We start from the raw sequence: 22,470 nt of genomic DNA, 5'->3' as shown, positions 1-22,470 counted from the left end.
CTTAATCTGCAATTTCAAGGGTTGAGCGAATACTTGGTTTTCATTTGTCAACATCATTCAGAGTCCTGCAGCTAAAACACGTCCTAGTCACTTCAAGCCATTTTTTGTGTTACGATAATTATTTTTAAACCATATGGACTGGACCACATTTAAGACCCATGTAATGAAATGAAGTTTCCCAGTCATTCACAAACTCCAACCCATTACACTATGTCCACTCGGATTCATATCTGCAGAGCTCCACCTTCTCTGGATGTTTTATTTATAGGCTTTATCCACGTTCTTAGAACTAATGAAGTGGTTATAATGAGAAAGACATGGACTGGATGTTTATACAGTTATATTAGATGGCTGGATTGTAAAGATAAATGTCCCTAACAGGAGTATTTTAAGAACTTCCCATATGCAACAGGGGAGTGCGAGCACACACATAGGAGTCTCATCCATGAGGGGCGCTTGTGATAATCAGATAAAATATCCAAACCAAAGAATGACATGCTTCAGTAATGGTGACGGTTGTTAAATACAAGGTGTTAAAATTTGCTAACGCGATTCATGGCGTTGGAGTATTTTTAAACACCACTTCAGTTCTGAACAGATTGTGTTTAGGTGTTTTGATCTCACTTACTGCGTTTCCAAGCCTCTAAATAGCTCAAATGCAATCAAAGTGACAATCAAATTCAACAGTAATTATGCTGGACCTTTGGGAGGGTCCAACTGTAACTTTCAGAGTTGTAAATTGCATTAATTAATAGTGAGGAGAAGGGAGGCCCCAGCTGCTGTTGAAAAGTTAGGTTTCAGACCCCACATTAAGACTCAGACTGGGCTCTGATATGAACGACAGTGATTTGGAGCCTAAACTAGCATGACGCTCTGGCCTTGGCCCAACAACACAGAATACAAAGGCTCTGTTCTGCTCAACATTTCTAATAGATGTTTTACTGTTATGTTTGAACATCAGGCGGCCTGATGGGGTTAACAGGGATATTTCCACTCTTTTATATTTCCACTCCGATTTAATGAGGCATGTTTCTGCAGACACACACACACACACACACACACACACAGAAGCTCTCGTCTATCCAATTAATTTATGTCTCAGTTGTCTTTAATTGTACTACACCCATTTGGTGGGCTTTTCCACTCTCTCTTTAACCACTTCCCGGATTCTTGCTTTGGACATGATGGACATCTTCATTAAGCACGGCTGGTGAAGTGAGACCACTGTGGATGGATGGCAGCAAAAGGGAATTGAGTCCCCAGTACACCCTCAGTGGACAGATCTCCATTTGGGGAGGGGACTTTACGTGCAGCCGACTTATTTTACTGGCAGCGAGAGATAATGTGATTTGATACTTTTTGCTCTGGTTCGGTTTCGGTTTTCAAAAACAATGCTGCAAAGAAAGAAGAAACAAATCTTCAGCATTTGCTGACACATGACACATGCTTCTGAGACAGAATATGGTTAAGGACTTTTATCTGCATCTTTCTAACATTTCAAAGTGGCTCTGATTTGATTAGACGTTCTGGGGCGAAGACCAGTGCTATGATTCGGTGAAGATGGGGGAGGTAACAGGAACAGGTCAGGGCTTGTAAATCCCTTTTCTTTTCATTGTAAAAAAAATGTTTCCCCACAGAGAAATCTCTCGCAAAGGGTCCAAACCTCTACCACACAGCCTCCCAAACAGGCTGCTGGTCCACTCTCGTGACTGTTGTCCATTTATGAGCGGTGTGTCGAGACATCTTAAAGGGAGTGGCCCACATTTGCATGTACTTTTAGCACGCTGGCAGCCTGCCCTGTTTCTGCAGCTGCAAAGGACTGTGGGTTTTACATCTATAAAGATTTTCTAGCGCCGTAAACTACAAACGTGAGATTTCAGTACATCAAGCTTTAAACAATCTGCACTAGAATAGATTGTGAACTTTAATACAGTCATTCTAAAACAGGCACTTCAGGGGCTTGAAAGGTTCTCTGATGCTTGACGAGATTAGAGTTTAAATCTAAGCCAACCCTGCAGAAGTGCAGACAGAGGACATACAAGCCAGATGTGTGAAGACAGTGCTGCAGAGCAAATGAGAGACAATGTTTCTGCAGTCGTACACAATCAAAACAGTATGGGCTCTTTTTTCTCCTGGCAGGTGGGGCTGACCATAATCCCTAGCTTTTGACTGTTTAAGCCTCTTTGGGGGATATTTACTAAACCTGTCACAAGTTACCCTCAGGTGCAGAAAATACTGTGGCAATGCAGTTTTTGAAATTTAGTGGTATATTTACCAACAGTGGTGATGTACAGTAAATGAGCACAGCCGCAGCTGCGTTAATTTGAAAACAGCTCTCCTTCGGATCTGCTGCCTGAAGGCTGTTGCAGACGTGTGGACTGAGAGGAAGTGTAGAAGAAAGTCTAAGTCAACAGCGACCAGAATTTAATATGGTTTAAGAAATCAACAAACATATTTCGGAACTGCAGTCGCGTCGTTTCCCGCCAGTCAAATTATCTTTCACTTTGTTCAGTAATTGAAACATGGTTTCACCTAAAAGCCCATAAAAGCCCCTCACGTTTTCCTGGCAAGCAATGCGATTTACAAACACCCTCTCCCTCCTGAAACGTGTTCTTAACTCCAACAAGGACTCAGATGGCGAACAGCTGCCACACTGAGAGCAGGCCTGAATATTTTACACCTGCTTTCTCCTGATGTTAAATTTCAGCCACAGTTCCCTCTGTCGCAGCGGTGGAAAGTCAGGCATTGAGGGTATTTGTAGAAGTTTCCATTTGCTCCTCCCTGATCTTTGCATCCTTGAACGAGAACACCTCATGCATGTTGCATGAGACCAAATATGGAAATTCCTGTGGTGCCACATTTCTTGTTTACCCACTGTGACTCTTTAGGGAATATTAACACACGCAATTTCATTGTATAGCGCCAGAAAATATTCTGCAAAACCTTAGCAAATATCCCTCTTTACGCTTTAAATGAACTTTGAGAAGTTTGTGTGCTTCATTGTTGCAATTTACAGTTAATTATATAATTGTTCATAAATTGATTTAAATGATGTTGATTTGACATTCTGAAGCCTGGTGGGTGATCTTGAAGCACAACAATGAGAATACATCCAGAACTTTATCATTCTACCCCTGACAAAGTATGATACAGTATTTTGTATTTTGGGTGCTAAAAAGATAGATGGAGTGTAACAATACGGATCAATTTTAAAAAATATCTGTGGTCCTCTAGTCTTTCTGGGCTGATTTGGGCCTGACAGATCCAGTGTTTGAGTTGTCCACCACGGGGGGGGGGGAATTGGACTCTGTCTAATCAGCAGGCTACTTTTCTGCATTTAAACAACTTCCAAACTGGCAGCTGTGAAGAGAAGAACTCCACAAACCACAGAACTCATGTCAATATAACAGTGTTGAACAGGCAAGTGTGGGCTGCAGCCTTGTTTTCCTCTGCACGCAAAAATATTTTGTTTTATTGAATTAATAGGTTCATTGATAGTGCAGAAAAAGTAGAATGCTGACATAAACAGAATGGGGCTTTCAAAAAGGTGGTTTTTGGACTAACATGACTTTATCCATATAAACATGACAACAGCCTTGGCAGAAAATGAACAAGAACATGTGCTCCTACATAAAAACTGTGTGAAACACAGTTCATGTATGATGGGTGCTCGGTTTCCTGAGAAATGTGGAACTCCGAGCAATGTCCTGATCCATGCTGAATCATGTTCAACAAAAATTTATATCTGAGAGTCAGCCGGTCCCACAACTTTGCTGCCACAAACCTCAACAATTCGCATAATGGTAATGGATGGAAACTAGCATTCATTCAAAATTTGCACTTCATCTGGATGGGGTAACATTTTTACATGTGGAAATGTTGCACATCTACTCCAATTTGATTTATTAAACATACAGCAAAGACTTTTAGCTTTAAAAAACATGGTCATGGAGGTGGCTGCAGTGGGTTAAACACAATATCAAGAACAATAAAACAAAATCATCTATGCTTATACAGGTCCTGACCCCATAAACCTTTGAGAGGATGATGGTAGACACAGATAGCATGATCAGTATGAGCCATCTGATTAAAAATGAGAGGTATTAGTGACATCTGAGCAGCATCAGGGGGAAGCAGCACACTGGGTTAAAAACAGTGACAACTTTCTTTTGCAGCTGCCTTAAATGGAAAACGTCATCTACATGTCACCACAGGAAGAGTGTCTGGTAAACAGAAAGGTAGAGGAAGAAACAGAGAGAGAGAAGAGAGCCAAGAGGCGCAAAGGGGAGTGCCACTGAGTTTGTCACAGATCCATTTGCTTAATTGGTGACGTTAACTCCATAAAGTTTATATATTAATTAATACCTATAAAAACACAGTACTGACTGGGTCATGACCCCTTTTTGCTTCATCACCTTTATTCATTATCTTTTATAAATTATCACTATAATCATGCTTGTGGGTGGAAAGAGTAAATAAATTACTGCATTAAAGCATGGTCAATTATTCAGGCTTTTCAATATATAGCCAATGCACTCAGCAATAATTAATTGCAGATTCACATTATCATCCTTTTTACAGCCCACTGGGCCAAAAGATTGTGTGGCCTTGTAACCTAGATTTATAATGCAGGCCATGCACATCCTGTGCTGCTCTCTTCCCTGCTCCGGCTTAAGCCAGCGCATCACATCCTGGAGAAGGAGATTCATACCCCGAAAAAACAGAATCACACGGCTGTTGAATGATTTATGAAGAAGATCAATTAGTTAACACATTTGGACAATCCATGCGCTAATGCTCTTCTGGGAAGTCATAATTAAGTTCATATTGCATGCATACAGTTGGTTATTTAAATTTATCTGATGAACCTCAGTTCAGCCCTGCAGGCTTCTCACCACACTTTACTGCTGAACTAATCTCACTCTGTGATACTGCTCGTCTGAATCACCCTTTGTAAGCAGGGTGAGCGGTATCAACAGTAGTACAAATGCTGTGTATGAGCGGCTGGCTGATGACCAGAGCAGGCTTCTCACAAGGCTCTTTCAGTGCTGAGGTCCAGGTGCACGCTGAGGAAGCCTGTCTGTCTGCCTGGCTGCCCTACACTGGCACCCACCATATGTGCCCTTCTCAACACCTTCTGTCACTGTCACACTGCACGTCATGTATCCTGGAGGTTCCTGTCTGACTCTCTGTCTCTCAACTTCTACATCTTTCAACCTGCTAGCTTCTATGGATCTTGTGTGTTCGGAGCAGAATTTGGTGATAATATAATGGCTTGAATTAATTGTTGGTAAAATCTCTTTTTTGCAATAATCATCTTTAATACCGACTTCACGTAAAGGTGTGACAAATGTATTAATTTTAATTTGATCCCTTGGTCTGTTATTTACCAGAACTACACCTACAAAAAGACGTATACAGAGGTGGAAAGTAAGTGCACGAGATTCCCAACAGTAAAACACTGTAAATTATCGTCATTAAATTCAAAACAGCAGATTAACATGTGTTCCAGCTACACAGCATACAACAATAAAGTGATGTACGGTACATAATGCATCATTACTTTAGTATTTTTATTCAAGTAACATTTTGAATGCATGCCTTTGAGTATTTTTACACTGTGGTATTGTTACTTTTACTTAAGTAAAGCATCAGAGCAGTTCTTTCACCACTGGATGTATACTAGTTAGACTGCTTTTGTGCCAGAACTAGCTAGTTCTGTTAAAGGCACACAGATTAAAATGACGGCATCAACCTGAAAGCCATGTGATTGTCATTAATGTATCACTGAATCTGTACTTTTTAATTGGTGGCACTGTCCTAAAGTCAACAGTGTAGTAGGCACATTTGGCTGGCTGGTGTATTGACACATTCTGGCATTTCCAACTGGCTCAGCACCAGTGCTTTTCACACCACGGCCCAGTGGAGCAGCAAAGTCTTTGGTAGCCTGGATACAGCAGACCTGGACAATTTGGACAATAATTAAGTCAGGAATTTTCCTTAGACCATGTGAATAGGCTGCACCTGACTACACCCCCCAGCCTCTGAGTAAGGCGGTTCACCTTCACTATCAGGCACTTGATAAGAAACCAATTCAGCCAATAACATTAGCAGCACGCACGCTTCACCTTTAGTTAATGAAATGCCTAAACAAATATGCTCTCTGCAGTCTAATACTCCCAGCAACTATAGAATGCAATATGGTACATACACAGGATCTAATTTACTGCATCTGTTGTGCTGTGCGGAATTTTCTCACAGCATGGTAATAAGTGGGAGATAATCTCTCTTCTAGGCATTGAAATTGATGATAAAGCAGCTCTATAGCAGGCTAACAAATAACGGGCAATCACATTACTAGATAGCGGTTTGTGTCTTCATAATTTAAAGCAACAGTCTCATCTGTATATTAGCTAGTTGTAAGACATAAAAGACTCTGCTGGCTTCATACACACATGAATGACATGTGCCAATGGCTACAATTTCCATCCAAGCCTTCCTAAACCATGCCATTTAAATATTATAGAAAGCTTAGGCTTAGGGATACTGACCTGAAATCCAACTCTGGATATATATATATATATTTTTACTGTGTGGTTTTGTGCGTCTCTTAGTCCTGTCTCTCCAGCCATTCCTCTCAGACTGTGTGACAACAAAACGGTAGGATGTAGTACTGTGAAGTCTATTAGGACAAAATCACACAGTGCCTCTGTGCTGTCAGACACATTTGATTGCACTTCATGGTGGGAATGAGGTTTCAGCAGCAATTTTCACTTCGTACAATAATGAATGTAGGGCAACTAAGGTAAGGGGATGGGGAGAAAGTGGGCGGAAAAATAACAGTGTCTGAAATAGTAAGTGTGTTTTCTGAGACAATGTGAACACTGATGCTTCTACTTTGAGCGCATCTCATAGTGAGAGTCACCCTATTTTCACTATCCAGTTAAGCAGTAAATATTCAGCCAGTTTAGGGGGATATTAAGGTTGCGTGGTTCATTTTCTTGGCGCTAAACGGTGATATGGTGTCTGTTCATATTTACTAATGCATCACAGTGGGGTTTTGTGCCAGAGATAAAGACGAAAAGTGGCACTACAGGATGTATTTAGGCTTCAAAAATCACAAAAGCGATGTTCACTCGTGAAGATTATCTTGGTGAACAAATCATGTAATTGTCATAAACCTTTGTTTGTCACAGAACTTGCTTTCCGCAATAATCCAGAAGCCTATGGAAAAACTCCAATTGGCTTTTTTGTTGAGGGAACCAGGAACCAGTGTGTTGCCCTACAAAAAACATCCCTATGGCTCGCTATGTGGGCTCTGTGGGTGATGGAAAAACAAATGTATTTGTTGGGGACTATTTTCTCTGGTAGAATAATTTACATTTTGTGCTCTAATGAATATTTAGAGGCAGGATGATGTATGTGTATTATGTATTGACCTAAAATAAACTACAGTACCCATGTTCACAGTAATGAAGGACCAACAGTGTGGCTGATTTACTGTATGTGTTTTTTGGACAACAATGGAACTCAGTGGCTCAGAGGAATAACAACGTCAGGCTTGGAGTAAACAGACAAAGCTCGTCTGTGTGTCCACTATTGGCTTTGGTCCTTGGTATGTGTTGTTAAGCACATACATCTCCATCCATCCAACATCTATACTGCCTATCCTACACCCTGGACAGGTCAACAAAAAAAAATGTTCTAGAATAAATGCCATTATGGCTCTGCCTCTCGCCCAATGACAGCTAGGGTAGGCTCATAATGGATGGATGGATGGAAATGCCATTATGGTGATTTTGACTTCATTTGCACTACTGTGTTAATACTGCAAATAGCATAATGAAAGATTCCTATCATCTACCTTTGCTCAGGAATATTTTCAGACAAGTCGTTTTCATTTAACTCAATATTGGTGTTACTATATGCCTGCTGTAGGTGATACCGGTCTCATCACCACCTTCTCAACTGTCAGACCCAGTTAAATCACTGTAACACTTAGACCCTCTGGTTTTCATCCACAGTCCCTGGCAGAAAGCGTCAGATTGATAACTCCTCATTTCGCTCATTCACCATCACGCAAAGAACATTAGTAATAGACGGCTTACTTGTTACTCATTACTATAAAAGAGGCTTAGAGGAGCCTTTCATGGTTTATGCACATTCTACACAATACAGGTTTTAGGGAATTAGTCGTATACTTATAACATGGGTTCGAATGCCATTCAGCATAGCATATCCTTTGGTGTTTACAGTGTGTAATCAAGTGACGCACTTTACAGGGCAATCACGTCCTTTATCACAGAGGAACGGTCGCCACAGAGTAGGAGGGTAGGCCCTGTGGGTAATAGAGTGTGGTGGGTGCTTGATTGGGTATGGAGACTGAGAAGTTTTGCTCACACTCCTCTTCTTACCTGCCCTTCACATCTACAGGTCAGAGCAGAGGGTGCAGCCTTCTACATAAGAAGCAAAATACACTTTCATGCAACTCACGTTTACTTATTTATTTAATGCTTTAATGGAATGCTCCAGCCTCTGGGCCAATGGAAGCTCATTAAAGGGCCGATTAACACACATATACAGTATGTAGGCAAAAAAAATTCGACTCTCTGGTTTTTGTTTTTCTCCATCTTGCACCCTCATTCTCAGTGTAAGAGGGAGGTACAGAGCTGCCTGAGGTAATAAGAGGTGACGTGATGTTTATGTAACCTCCAAGCCTCACAAACCAGATGCAATTATGGGCTCCTGGTCCCTGTGACCCTAGCCCTGTAGTGAATCACCGCAAAACTGCAACCCCCTGTCCCAGGAGTGAGACTGGTTTTTCAGGGTGAGGGGGGGAAGCGGGGTGGTGGAGTGGGGGCAAACAAGAGTTGAGTTCTTTTCACAGCTCCCTCTGATGGGAGCTCTCGCTGCCTAATCCAAAGTGACGGGCACTTCAGTGAAGAGGGCGCAGAGCCCCCCAGTTTCCGCCAGGAGACCTCAGCAGGGGAAGCAGAGGAATCCAGGGTTGGGGTGGCAGACTTATTTTGGTCCAGTGAGAAAGCATGGGGTAGGGGCCTCATTACAAAGCTTAACTGCACTCACAGACCCTCATTAACCCGCCACACCAGTGACTCAAATGAAAACAGACAATAAAAAGAGGTCGCTGTTTGAATGAAGGCCTCTATTGGGCTTAGATTTTCTGCAATGTAACAAAGTGCTTCATGAAACCTTTACACATTATTATAGATTTCTGTAAACACTGAAGTGTACTACAGTGCATCAATTTAAGTGAAGAAATGTCCACTTAATTGTGTTCATCCAACTTATATATCCTTCCTATTTCACTGCTTCCATGACAGCATCTAGACATGCCAGAGGAAAGTAATGAGAGAGTGAGGGTGTAGTGTAGTTAAACAAAACCCAATATATCCGCTGCAATAAAAGCACAGTAACACAGTGCAATAGGTAGCTCAATCACAGAAGGCAGTCCGCAGTACAGGGGGACGGATGATGAGAGATGACAAGCGCTTAAGTGTGTTGTCAATGGGATACAAACCCAGTGCAAAGATAAAGCCCAGTCTGTCTGCTCATCACTAGGGGAGCAAAGATTGGTATGCCAAATGATGTGTTTCAGAGAGACAATTAAATAGCAAATCAATGCCGCTGCCTTAGTGAAATAATCAGTGATGCAGCTGACTTAAACTGCAATCACATAGTGGAAAGCATATAACACTTCAGTACAGAGTGAGGAAGAGAGACAAAGAGATTTTGAGGTATATTTACAGAAGATCCTAAAGATTAAAGCAGCTCTAACTAGCTTTTGCCCTCTAACTTTCGACCGTTAGAGAATGAGTGAGAGTCAAAACGACCTCAAGCAGTATCCCCCCTCCTCTTCTCCCTCTGCTCCTCTGCCCCACCTGCCCTGATCATGAAACAACGTCATATATGGTTACTACAGCTGGAGACAGACTCGGCAGTCAGGAAGCTCAGCAGTAAAAATGAACTCCTCCAGATCTAACGCGTATGGAATCTAGTCCATAAAGCTGGTGGTTTTTGGCGGCACTGCAGCGCTACAGGTCTTTTTGTTTTTTCCTCAGTAATACTGATAGAGTAGTACTGTTCGAGGAACTATCGTACAGCAGGGAGACGACACGTATAGACAACTTTTTACTTGATTTATCTGAATTTGTGGTTAATGCAGCTTTAACCTGTTTTTCATTAAGTTTGCAATACTGGCCTTATGCTAATCACTGAAGTAGCATTTTAGTTTACAAGGTATACTACATGGACATATTATGTTTTAAATGATTATGTTTTAACATTACAACCAAGTGGGTGGATGAGTAATCACTGAAAAGTAGATGAAGTGGAGCAGCTGCTAGCTAACCTGCTCTCAGCTCTACTGTCTGAAAAACATGGTGATGAGGTCACACTGTAAAGACCAGCAGGCCATCACATTCTGTCTGTCACATCAGCAGCAGCACTCTCTTTCCCATTTTAGAGCCCTTAATCTGCATACATCACCATACAGGATGGGAAAGAAACTGACTTAGTGGTGGTCTGTGCACTGTGCATTATGTGCTTGTAGAGCAATGAGTGTGATGAAGAGGTACTGTACAGGGCACAAGCAACAAAGGAGCAGCACAGAAATAGACATAGTAAAAAGATGAAGAGAAGACAAGAGGAATTCACACGGGGGATATTAAGTGTGGAAAAAGACAGATGGGCCCACTTACCAGCCTGGTTAGTGGTAATGTTGACTGAGGCGTACTGAGGGGAGTAGGGGCTCTGATCAGACACCCCGTTGACAGCCTGCACCTCAAACGTGTACTGTGTGTGGGCCAACAGGTCACTAATGTAGACCCGGGGTTCTGTCAGGCCCAGCTGACGGGGCAAAAACTGAACATTGTCCCCGCAGCGGGTGCAGCCACCCCGGCCCCCGCCGCAGCTCTTGCAGATGATGTTGAAGACAACGTCCTCGCGGCCCCCTGAATCCCGAGGAGGAGTCCACTCCAGCATCACAGATGTTTCATTCACACTGGAAATAACGTTCTGCGGAGCTGAAGGGACAGCTGCAACACAGAAGGGTTTCTGTAGTTAATATTTAAATGATTAAACCAGTAGAAACTAGGGATGGGATGATGCGACTTTTTCTTGGTACAATTCAATGCACGATACGGTGTGTACAAATAGATCCAATCTCGATACAATTAAAAATTCAGTGATAATGTTATGACTAGCTTTTTTCCCCTTTTTCTAGCAGTGGTTTGATTATGTAAAGAAGAACCAGATTATCGAATGTGTTCTGTTAGGCTATCTTTATAAAAAATTATTAAGTTACTGGTGTATTTCTATCACTAGACAAAACAATACAGTGAACGTCACCGTATTGTTTTGTCACTAACGCGCATTTAAATATCTTACCATGTCTTTAAGCTTTATTGACAGATTTTCTGACCACCTGGCACACACTAGTCTCATATTCACTGCCCTTTTAGATTTGTTTTTGGTTTCTACTAACTCCTGGGGGATCTTGCTCTTTAGCTCATTTGTCTGTCATCTGCTTGCTGCTTGGCAGGAAGCACACAGCGGGTTTATCAGCGCTTTTTCGGTCCCCGCTGCTCCCAGGAACAAGGCTGATGAAAGTGGTGAGAGTAAAACAGTAGTGCTGGGGCCTTTAAAACCAAAACACTGAGCAGAAAGATGCTATAATGATCCAGAGAGCTGAGGGGAACATGGTCACATGGTCCATTGTTAATTGGCCCAAAAATGGATTATATAAATGTAATTTGAAGTTTACCCTTGGCTTTTTTTTGCTAAAAAGATGAATGACAAATCTCTTACATACAATACTGTATATAAGGTATAGTCAGGAAAGAGATTACGAGCGATTAAAACATGGTTGTCACTTGTATGAGCTTCATTGACACTGCACTTTTGCCTCAGCTACAAACCATACAACTGTTCTAATTCTGTGACGGTAGTTTATGGTGTAAGCCTACACAGAAGGAGAGAAAATCCACAAGCTCACTGAGATCCTACATCCTCTTTGAGGTCTGAGCTGACTGTATGCCAAGCTGACGATGGCTCTTCCCTCGGGATGCCCATTTACATTCTCTAAATTTCCTGCTGGTGTTCGCTTTGTCAAGTGTTTTCTTAACATCTATTGTTGACAGTCTTCTCATGGAGCATATAGAGCGGAGAGAAACCTGCTGTTCCTCCTACTGAAACATTCTTAGCAGCGAGGCATTATGTGGTGGAAACTTTCCACATGGTGCTACACGTTGAATGACAGGCCAAACAAACAAACAAACAATGAGAACTGTTTATGTTTTACAGCCATGAGCGCCTAATTATGGAAGACGTAGCCTCGTGGACTAATGAGATAAACAATTCCACTCTGCCCTCAGCATCCTAAATCTGAATCGATCACTTCTTATTTAAACTCCTTTTAATTGGCAGCAATTAACAGATCTCTAGTTTTGGAAGAAAGCCCACTGGAGTGCCCTTCTTGGTGTCTCTCGAACATGGAAACATAACTCCTCCTTGGCATCTCCTTCCTAGGGAGGAGGACTAATATCTCCCCCATTTGCTGGTGGGCTGCTCCGATGGACCCATTCCCTTGCTTTAATCAGGTCGGGCCCTGCTGTGCTTAATACGGGTGACGTGACGCTGCTGCTTTCTCATTCACAACAGCTGCTCGACTCCCACAGCCAGGCTTATGCAAATCTCCTTTGTTGGAGACCATCACATCTTTTCCCTGCTCTCAGCCTTTCAACAGGCAGAGAGGGAGAGTGAGGAAAAAACACTACCAAAACGTTGAAAGGGGCTTTTTTCCCCCTCACTCACCCCGTTTTGTTTTAGTCAGCCCACACTCTATGCACTGATTCACTGTCTTTCTCACATACACATTCCCGCTCCTTCATCATTTCTTTCCCTCACACTTCACCCCACCCTCGCTCACTTTTACTTTGGTTTATCCTTCTGTCTCTTCCCCTCTCTCTCTCAACCTCGGTGTCAGCCTCAAATTCAAATTCAAATTCAAACAGCTTCATTGGCATGACAAGAGAGAGTCTCGTCTCGGCTCATTCTCCGTGCCTGCGCCTTCACAAAGCTACGTGCTCTGGCCCAGTAACCTCTGGTCTGGCCTGGAATACGGACTGTGTGATGTTGAGGAAGGGCGGCCAAGCCTTGTGTGCTGGGTCGGATCTGTGGACAGCCACGCTGTGGGCATGTCAGTGTCATGATCATGTGAGGGACAGCTCTGACAGGCTCTCTCTGTTTGGAATTACACAGACTATGACTGTCCTTTGATCCCGTGGTTCTTCTGCCTCAGGGTGTGAAAAGCGCCGAGTTCATATTTGAATTTAAAGACTTTGTGAGCACGTATTCATGTTTGTGTACTATATGTGTCTGGGTGGAGTGACAGTTACAAACGTATAACAACATTAGCACTATACATACTTGTGCATGGCATCCGGAGGGGATCCGAGTCTGTGCGATAGTATCCGTTGCGGCAAATGCAGTTAATGGCGCCTTCACTGGTGGTACGACTGTTGATGGGACACTGCAAACAGGCCTCATCTCCTTGAGTCGGTTTGAAAAACCCTGATGGACAAGCTGAAAACAGGAGAAGATAAAAAAAAAATTACAACCATGTTTTTCCCAAAAGCCCCGTGAATATTAATTAATTTCTTTGTGGCAAAAATGTTGCTTGTATAATGACGGATAATTAAGCCTCAGGCACAACGTAAAGGAACTATGCTTTTAACTAATGATTGTTTTTTGATTAATTGCTTTATCAAACATTTCCACTTGAGAGAGCACAAAGTGAATTTTTAAAGTCTTTAAAATGTTTGTTTTTAGTTGGTGGTTCATTTCAGAAGCACTTTCTGAAACTGTCTTTTCATCCCAATGGCAATGAACAGATTAAATGTACTGACAACATAAAGAACAAAATCCATCATCTGTGGCAGCAGCATGACTGAAAAAAGCCTGAGCAGTAATTTTACCCGGTCCAAGCAGAACCACTGGATGGCCTACCTGCCTGTCAACCTGCTGCAACTTCCTACTTGCGCTCATTACACGACCCACGAGTCGTGTTACTGCGCTGTGTTGATAGCTAAAGCTAGGGAGTTTTTCTGGTTTTTGCAGGAACACCAACTATACCTTTAAGATCTAAAACTCAAAAATACTTATTAGATATTTATAAAAATCAAAACAGAACAGAAATAAAGCTTAACTTTGTGTTCAGTTTCATTTCATCTTTACAAGGGACAATGTTAACCACAGGCAAAATTGTCTGTTTTAGTATCCTTGGAATCACATCTGTCTGATTGTTGCCACTTCCTTATTTTAACCGATTGTGATTCAACTGATGGAAAGCACGTGCATTTGAGTATGTACACTATGTGATAACCAGAGAAGCCACTGAGAAACCAGAATTCCAAACAACCCAAAAACAATATGTATGAGCATCATCCAACATGTAAACACATAGCAGTGAAAGCTTGCATGTGAGTCAGCTCTCTGTAAAATGTGACAACACTGTATTGTACTTTTGCTTTTAATTATTTAATATGCTTGAGTTGCCTCAGAAGTGCTCTGCTTTTATTAAGAGCCTCTCTCTGGAAACCTTAGAGCAATGTTACATTCATAATAAAGACAATGGTGAGCACAAAGGCCGTAGCTATCATTAAAATCTGCCTGTGTGTGGGTGAATCTTTTTGTGTTGCCAAAAACGTCAGTCACTGCAGCTACAAACAAGCTAACTTAGCTGTCTGTGAATCCTCTCCTGAGTCACAAACCGCCAAAACCTTCACTGCTAAAAAAACAACAACCCTTTATCCGGCATCTGCACCTGAACCGTATCAAGAGCTTTTTTCTATCTTGGGCCAAATCTGCTACGGTTTTGCTTCAGGTAATCGAGCTACCGCCTGCCCCACCGATAAAGGAGAAAATACAGCAGTGTAGATACAGAGGTGTTGGAAGTACAGTAACACAAAAAAAAAAAAAAAAAATTCACACGGGACTCATTGCATATATCGAGCTAAAACCCCTCAGGGTAGTCTGGGCTGCTGTTTCTCTTAGTAACAGTGTAAAAAGAACTAATAATGTATTGAGTCTGATGAAAGAAAGCAAAAAACAAGCTTTTCCATCAGTTTATGTATCTTAAATGTGGAAGTTAAATGTGGTCAGCTGGTTTTTTTTTTTAGAAATCCACTGTCATGGCTGATTTCTTCTGCCTGTAATATTTAAAACAATCTGTCTCTCATTACAGAAACAGTGGTGTCATCATTTCTGATAGGTTTCTAAAATCTTCTATGACATGACTGCAGCTTTCTACGTGGTAAAGTAATAACAATACAGCCATTATTTCATTCTGGGGCTGTTTGAGCAATTACCGCTCAACTGTAGCATCTGGAATATGGAAACATCTGCAGCTGCAACTCTCATTTGAAGGAGGTCAGCTCATGAGGCAGAATTAGTTGGAGTCCAATCCCAGTGTTTATATTAGACAGGAACATCACTGTACTCAGAGACCTTATAGGCCAGGGATGAATGATCTTTTATCCGTTTTAAGTATATTATTTAGAACCATCAACCTCTGAATCCGCCCACCAAAAAGCAATAGGCTGTAACAGTACTGTAAAATGTACTTTTCAAATAAATAAGCATTGATGTAACTATGTAATTTGTGTTGTTTTACTGATACTTGTTAGTGCAGCTGTATCACCTTTACAAGAAACAGATTCACAAATACAATAAGTTTCAAAAAGGCCAAACATCTCTGATTTCAGCACAAGAGACATGAGTGATGATATTAGCGAATGTTTATGCTAACCATAAACATGTGTCAGTAAGTTACAAAGCACAAATATTATTCGCAACAAAAGTTATTCCAAAATGCATCTGAGGTAATCTTAACGATCTTCTCACTGAATCTTAGCTTTGACATGTTTTTCTTCTTCCATGATTGATGGGGGGAAAAGGCTTTGGGCAGAGAGCGAAACATGAGGCCTAGACATTCACACTGTCAGTCAACAGGGTGTGTGAATGAGGCCTAGGCAACTGCTATGTTGGGAATTGAGACTGAACCTCAACGGCGCAGTGAGGTCTACGGGAGTGCGGCGCTCTGAGGACCAACACCAAAGGAAACAACACAGAGGTAGTGACAGGGAAGGGGAGCAGTGTAAAGCAGGAAACAAAGAAGAGAAGGGAGAGGTGGGGAACGGCTGTGTGAAACTTTTTCAACTAAGGAATTCAGCGTGTTAATGTATCCACAGTGAATGTATGTGTTGCAACAAGTATATAACATTCAAAAATCTAAAATGAGCATGAGGAAAAACACAGTTATAATTGATCAGCACATATAAAGCTGGATCATGCCCCCTGCTACCACAGTGGTTCTACTTTAAAATATTCTGTGGTAGGAAATGCCAGCGCCGCAGAGAACCAAACGTCCATAGATACAGTTCTCTATTCAGATTTCTATCTTTATAAATATATCTCTAAATCATCACAAAGAGGATTCTGTTACCAAGCTTGCTCATCTGCTACCTGAGAAAGTTAAAACAACCCATGAAACCTGTGAACGCCATCCTATCCAGTTCAAGAGGATGCAATATTACATGCTCTGGCATGCCTCTCTGCTCTGTCACGGTCATTATTTATGGAAATATTTGGGCATTTTCCACTTTGAACCTAGATGACAGATTGTAAGAGTTGCGAAGTTTCCTGGTGTCAGATGTAGAGAAGCGGAGATGTGGTGAGCAGTGATTAAAAAACAGATCAGAGCTTTAATTCCCTACCTCCCTGCCTGCCCAGATTGCTGCTGCTGAGCTGTTTGATCACCAACCTGGCAGCCTCACTCAACTTGCAAGAGCTAAGGGCTGTTTTTATGGATGTTTCCTCTAACTTCAAATATCCTTCTGGCAAGAAGAGTTAATTAATCTAAGAATATTCATTGACAACAACCCCTCTGTTGTTTCTGCTTCCTATATTTAAAACACACACACACACACACACACACACACACACACCACTATTAATATCATTAATAGCATCAAGCATGCCACGCTTGCTATCTAATCTCTGGGGACTGTGAATGTGGGTTCTGGATTCTGGGACAAACAATGAAACGTGGCAATAAGTCAAGAACAAAAGCCACACGGAAAAGGGAATTTATAAACACTTCAGACTTAATTTAGTGGAAGCCATATCAAGAGGTCCAGAATACCTCAAACTGGTTCCAGAGACACAGCATGTTCATTTATTTGAAAAACAAGAGAAAACTTCTGCCAAAAGAGAAACTTGTTTTGTTTTCAATGCTGCCTGATAGTTTAAAGACCATGTATTGCATTACTTTTATCTAATAGTGTCTTAAAACTGCAGTCTGAATAATACCTCCCTTATGTACATATATTCCAAACCCTCAGCTGCTTGTGTCTTTGTTTATGACTTTCAATAACATATAGTGACATAAAGACTTTAATTTGGGGTTTTTGCTAGGCTCACTGATAAAAACAGGACTGTGAGAGGGAAGTGACTGTCAAGGGTACTAGTCGTTTTTTACAGCAGTTCGTTTACTGGTTGTTTTAAAGGTTTCCTGAATATTATAGCCAAATGAAGTTTATGGCACATTAAAGACAAGATCTCCTGCTAAAATCATCTGAATCCCACAAACCCTGTGTGTCTGTGAGTGAATGTGTGTGAATGCGAAAAGAAACACCCTAAAAACAGAGAAGAGAGACACAAACAGAAAGAAAGACGTGTTGTTTTCAACAGTGAGCAGCCATACTGGAAACTGTGGATGTGACCACTCTGACTAAATCAGCAGTTACATACACAAACACAAAGCTCATAAAGAGAGGCTAAAAAGCATTTCCATTAAGTCCACCTGGCCAGTGCTGAACACTGACTAGGACCAGAGAATCAGGTGGCTGATAATCCAGCCGAAGGCCACACCTATTGAAGAAAAGAAACCCCAACACCCCTCCGGTTTTTTTCCACACACCATCTCTCATCTCCAACAGCCGACAGAAAGACTCTTTGTCCGGTAGTCTGGGGCATCACAGCAACAACAACACAACCCTCCGGCCCCCTCTTCTCTGTTTCCCCCATTCCCCCTTTTCAGGATCTAGTCCACCCTCCCCCAAACCTGCTTTATTTAATGAACACACCATTAAAGAAGAGACAAAGACAGACAATGTGTGTGTGTGTGTGTGTGTGTGTGTGTGTGTGTGTGTAGTGTTCAGGATGTGAAAGAGAAAAGACTGGAGGGGTTAAAAAAGAAAATCAGAGGTGCTAGGTTTTGTGAGCACAGCAGGAAAATGTGCTGAAAGCAGTGAAAATGGCCAGTAGCAGAGGGACTGTGTGTGCACACGGATGCTGGGTATTTCCCTGTATTCCACTGTGACCAAAGAGGCCACAATAGTAAACCACATACAAGTCTAGGCCTCTGCTTGCTTTGGCGCTGTCTGTGAGAACAGTTTATATCAATCAGCGCCGGGACAGATCGGAGGCTTTCACAAAGAGAGGTGTTTCTTTCACAAGACAGACCAGTGTTCCTCAGAGGAGAAGCTAGACTAAGACAACCTGTTACCCTTTAACGTTCTCTGTACCCCTCCCATCCTACAACCACAGCTACAGACCACCAGGTTTTGTGAAACAACATCATGGCCAAAGATCAACCAGAGAAGAGCAACCGTGAATTGTCTGCCTGGTCCTGAAAGTGAGGACAAGTCACCCCCACCCCGCCCCAGGACTTCCATGGGGAACGCTGTTTGCAACACAGGGTCTCTGCAATTCAATTAGGAACGCACTACTCCTCGCCATCTAATTCAATCAGCCGTGTGTGAAAGCTATTAGACAACTGGCATTCGCTTCACCCCACACACACCAGCACACAAATGGGATATTCATTTCTCCCTCTGGGTTTCCATGTCTCATGCAATTAACAGATCTGAGGCTCTGCGTGGCTCCTCACACTAAGTCAGGCCAGTGCCAGTGAGGGTGACCACCGATGACCTACAAGGTGTGAATCAGGCTAGGATCAAACTCCGTGAGCGCAGGATCATTTACTGTACATGGGTTATTTTCTGAGAACCTCCAGTCTAATGTTCAGCATTCATAACCAAGACGTGTTCATCTCCGTGCAATCAGATCAGCAGCACTGCATTAGAAAACCACTAAAAATAACTGAAGAAAGGACAGACTATTATGGGCTTATCCAATGGAAGAAGAAACATTCCAACTAGTCATTTTCATAATCAGTCGCCACTTTTAACTCTGTTCATTTTAATTATAAATCCCACGCTTCAAAGTTTGGAAAAATACTTCACTTCAGATCTGAGTGACTCAGATGTCAGATTTTCTATGAACTATGTGATCTGTTTAAGTGTCTTAACACCTCAAACAAACCTTGGCTGATCCAAGTATCTTACATACATGCAATCATGCAAACTCATGACATTGCAGGATTGCGTGTGCATGTAAGGTAAGGGATTTGTCTGCCACGGGGTACAAGAGGACAGGGGGATGATTGGGAAGTGACTTTCCCCTTTGTGTCCCTCAGCATTTTGCTCTAAGCTGCATCTCCTCTGCAGTTGCCACAGGGCTCACATCCCCAATCACCTCCTTTCCCAGCAGGGTCCTCTGAGACAGATTAGGAGCCAAAATGAGCAGCAGATTAGCTGGAAATATGGGACACCTGGGAAATGAGCTGGGGGCTTAGACTCCTGGGGAGGGTTTAGGCTTAAAACACACACACACACACACACACACACACGGCATGCACTGTACACACTCATGGGAAACGTAAAAACACTCTTCTCCCCACACGTCACATGCACGCAACCAGAGCTGATTAAATTCCATCTTTTTCATATTTCAACACATAAATAAGCAAAGACCATAAAGAGGAACGCTGCTAATAAACCCCAACTGGCCACTGCCCAGAGGGCAATTTCAGCTTCAATGTAGGGCCTTAACCTCATATATGTGGCTCATATATAAGGTTCGCCATCACAGGGTCCAGTAAATAAAGATACTCTGTGAGGGAACTAGTATTTGTAGTGTAGCAACTGGTGTAAATTAATAATTTCCTAGTAACCGACCTAATATTTTAACATCCTCTTAACACATATTCAATTTGTGCAAACATTTTCACTGAACCATTCTATTATTATTCACGACAATATAAATGGTGGACACATGCATGTATGGAACTAACAATTTTTGAATTTTCAAATAATCTGACAATTTTTTTTACATTTCTCTATTAATATTTGGTATATAAAGATATCAAAAATAGTGACAGGGTGGCTGTTATAGTTGTGCAAAGCTCACAACCAGCAGTTCAAAACCCCCCAAATTAAAAATACAAAACAGCATACCCAAACAAAACCAAAAAGATTCAGAGGATCTGGAAACTTCTTGACACTTTAAAATTAATCAGTTAATATCTTCAGCTATACTTGGTGCATATACATACAGCACAGCACCTCTGTTCTCAAAACACTCAGCCTTCTGGGAGATTATTACCATGTGGCACACATTAGTTTCTTGGTTCAAACAACACTGGAAGAGTGGCCCTGTGTTCAAGACCACAATGCTGTCGTGGTGATCATCAGGCCATAAATACTAAAGGAAAAAAAGTTCAGTGAAAACTATCTTAACCACAGAATTTCCATACTGTCTGATAACTACCATCTGTCAATAGAGGAGGAAGGAGATGAAAGGGGAGGATCACTGGAGCCATGCATGCAAGACAGTAATAAGGTCTGGAATTTTCATTGTGCTCCTGTTTTTCCTTCTTTTCCCACTTTTCTCAACACGGGGAAAAAAAGAGGCACAAATATCAAATGGTAAAATTACAGGCATCTGAGTTACCACATAAGGCCATTTCATGCAAGAGGATCACTTGACAGCTTGCTCTCCAGAGGATGCGGGGGTCCAATCAGATTGCAGGTGGACCCGTTTGGTACACTGGGCTGCAGATGGCCGGGGTGTGGCAGGAGGCCGGCCCCTTTGTCAGCATTAATCTCCATTTAAGATGGCTTCAGGATCCACATCACATTGGAACTACTGCCTTGTGTTCCATTATTTGTAATGACAGATCATTACCGGAGCTGGAAAATGTCAGTGAATGCAGATAGAGGCTCATAATTTGAAATTATGGTGTGGTCCTGCATAATCTGGCCACTAATTGAGTCCATGTGCTCAGAAGGGGTAATTATTTCAGTCAAATCTTGTAGTTTATTGCATAACAGTGGCATTTAGCAGATGTGTGATATTCAGTGGATACAAAATATAATTCAGATTAATTCAGCTCAATACTTTTGTACAATGATTAAGAACTAATCGCTCTCAGTTGGTTTCTATTAAATCGTATCATATCATAGCTGCATTTTAACTGTCTTGCGTTTTTAAATTTTACACAACCACCCTAGCTTCTTGTTTCTTAGCTCCAGGCCTCAACAGTTCATAAAAACTGAAAGTAGAGACACTGAACTTTCACTGTCATGTGACACCCAGCATTCGTTATTGTGTTTGTGCTGTTAGTGTTCCTGATGGTGGGAAGAGGGAAGACAAAAATACACCTGTCTTTTCATGCACAGCAGTGCCTGTATACTGTTTCAAATTTCATACAGGTAGGAAATGAGGCGACTTCGGAGTGATCGGATGTCACGGTGTTAAGCTGTCATTGTAGAGGCAAACAAAAGAATGCAGGAAGCCTGCACCCACCCTCACACTCATGGGAACATATCACCTGCTGCCCCACAGGATACATTGAATAGCACAGCATCTTGGACGCACGCACCTATGGCAAGACTTTATAGTGATGGGACACTCCCTTGTCCTCCTGTGGACAGCTGCTCACACATGTAGATTCCACAACACTCATAATTTATGCCACTTTAAACTAAGATCAATACATTTTTTAGGGTGAGAACTGTTAACAGGATGGGCTCTGCTAGACACAGATTAATGTGGCCAAACTCTTTATGAATTTTGACTGGTAGCTGGTTATCCTTTGACGGACTGCCGTTTCCTGCGGCAAACCGTACTCGTTTCCTGTTTTCTGTATTTGCACTGCGTTGTGCTTGCTTCCAGATTGTTTAGGAATTAAACTCACTATTTTCTAGGTTCATCTGAATTTTTGAGTGACAACATACGCTTGCACCACTTAAAGCACTTGTTTTGCAGAAGTTCTTGCTAACTACCAAATTTAACTTGCTACTTTAGGTCGGCTAGTTTAGAAGCTAGCTAAGCTAGTAGCTTAATCGAGAGCAATGGCTTCCCCCTCTTCCTCTCCTCCTTTGTCTTGCTCGGAGTGTCGCATGTTCAGTTATTCCTCTGCCTCCTTTAGCGATAATGGTACTTGTAATAAATGTCAGATGCTAGCAGCATTGGAGGCGAAGCTCACAGACTTAGAAGCGCGGCTCCACACCATGGAGAATAGGCCAGCTAGCTATGCCCATGTAG

General features: G+C 42.0%; 1 protein-coding gene across 3 annotated transcripts in view; it reads right to left on the bottom strand.

Annotated features, from left to right (window-relative positions):
- Window positions 1-22,470, bottom strand: part of ephb2b (eph receptor B2b) — a 123,678-nt gene that overhangs the window by 21,859 nt on the left and 79,349 nt on the right. For all 3 annotated transcript variants that reach the window (XM_020595174.1, XM_020595335.1, XM_020595259.1), the window contains exons 4-5: window positions 13,447-13,602; window positions 10,719-11,054 (exon numbers count right to left, since the gene is read on the bottom strand). In XM_020595174.1, coding sequence (XP_020450830.1) covers window positions 10,719-11,054; window positions 13,447-13,602 — 492 coding nt within the window. The remainder of the gene's footprint in view (window positions 1-10,718; window positions 11,055-13,446; window positions 13,603-22,470) is intronic.

The sequence above is a fragment of the Monopterus albus genome, unplaced genomic scaffold (assembly GCF_001952655.1).
Source record: "Monopterus albus unplaced genomic scaffold, M_albus_1.0 scaffold1.1, whole genome shotgun sequence".
NCBI lineage: Eukaryota > Metazoa > Chordata > Actinopteri > Synbranchiformes > Synbranchidae > Monopterus > Monopterus albus.
Note: the sequence above shows the minus strand (reverse complement) of the source record. Positions and strands in the feature narration are given on the sequence as shown.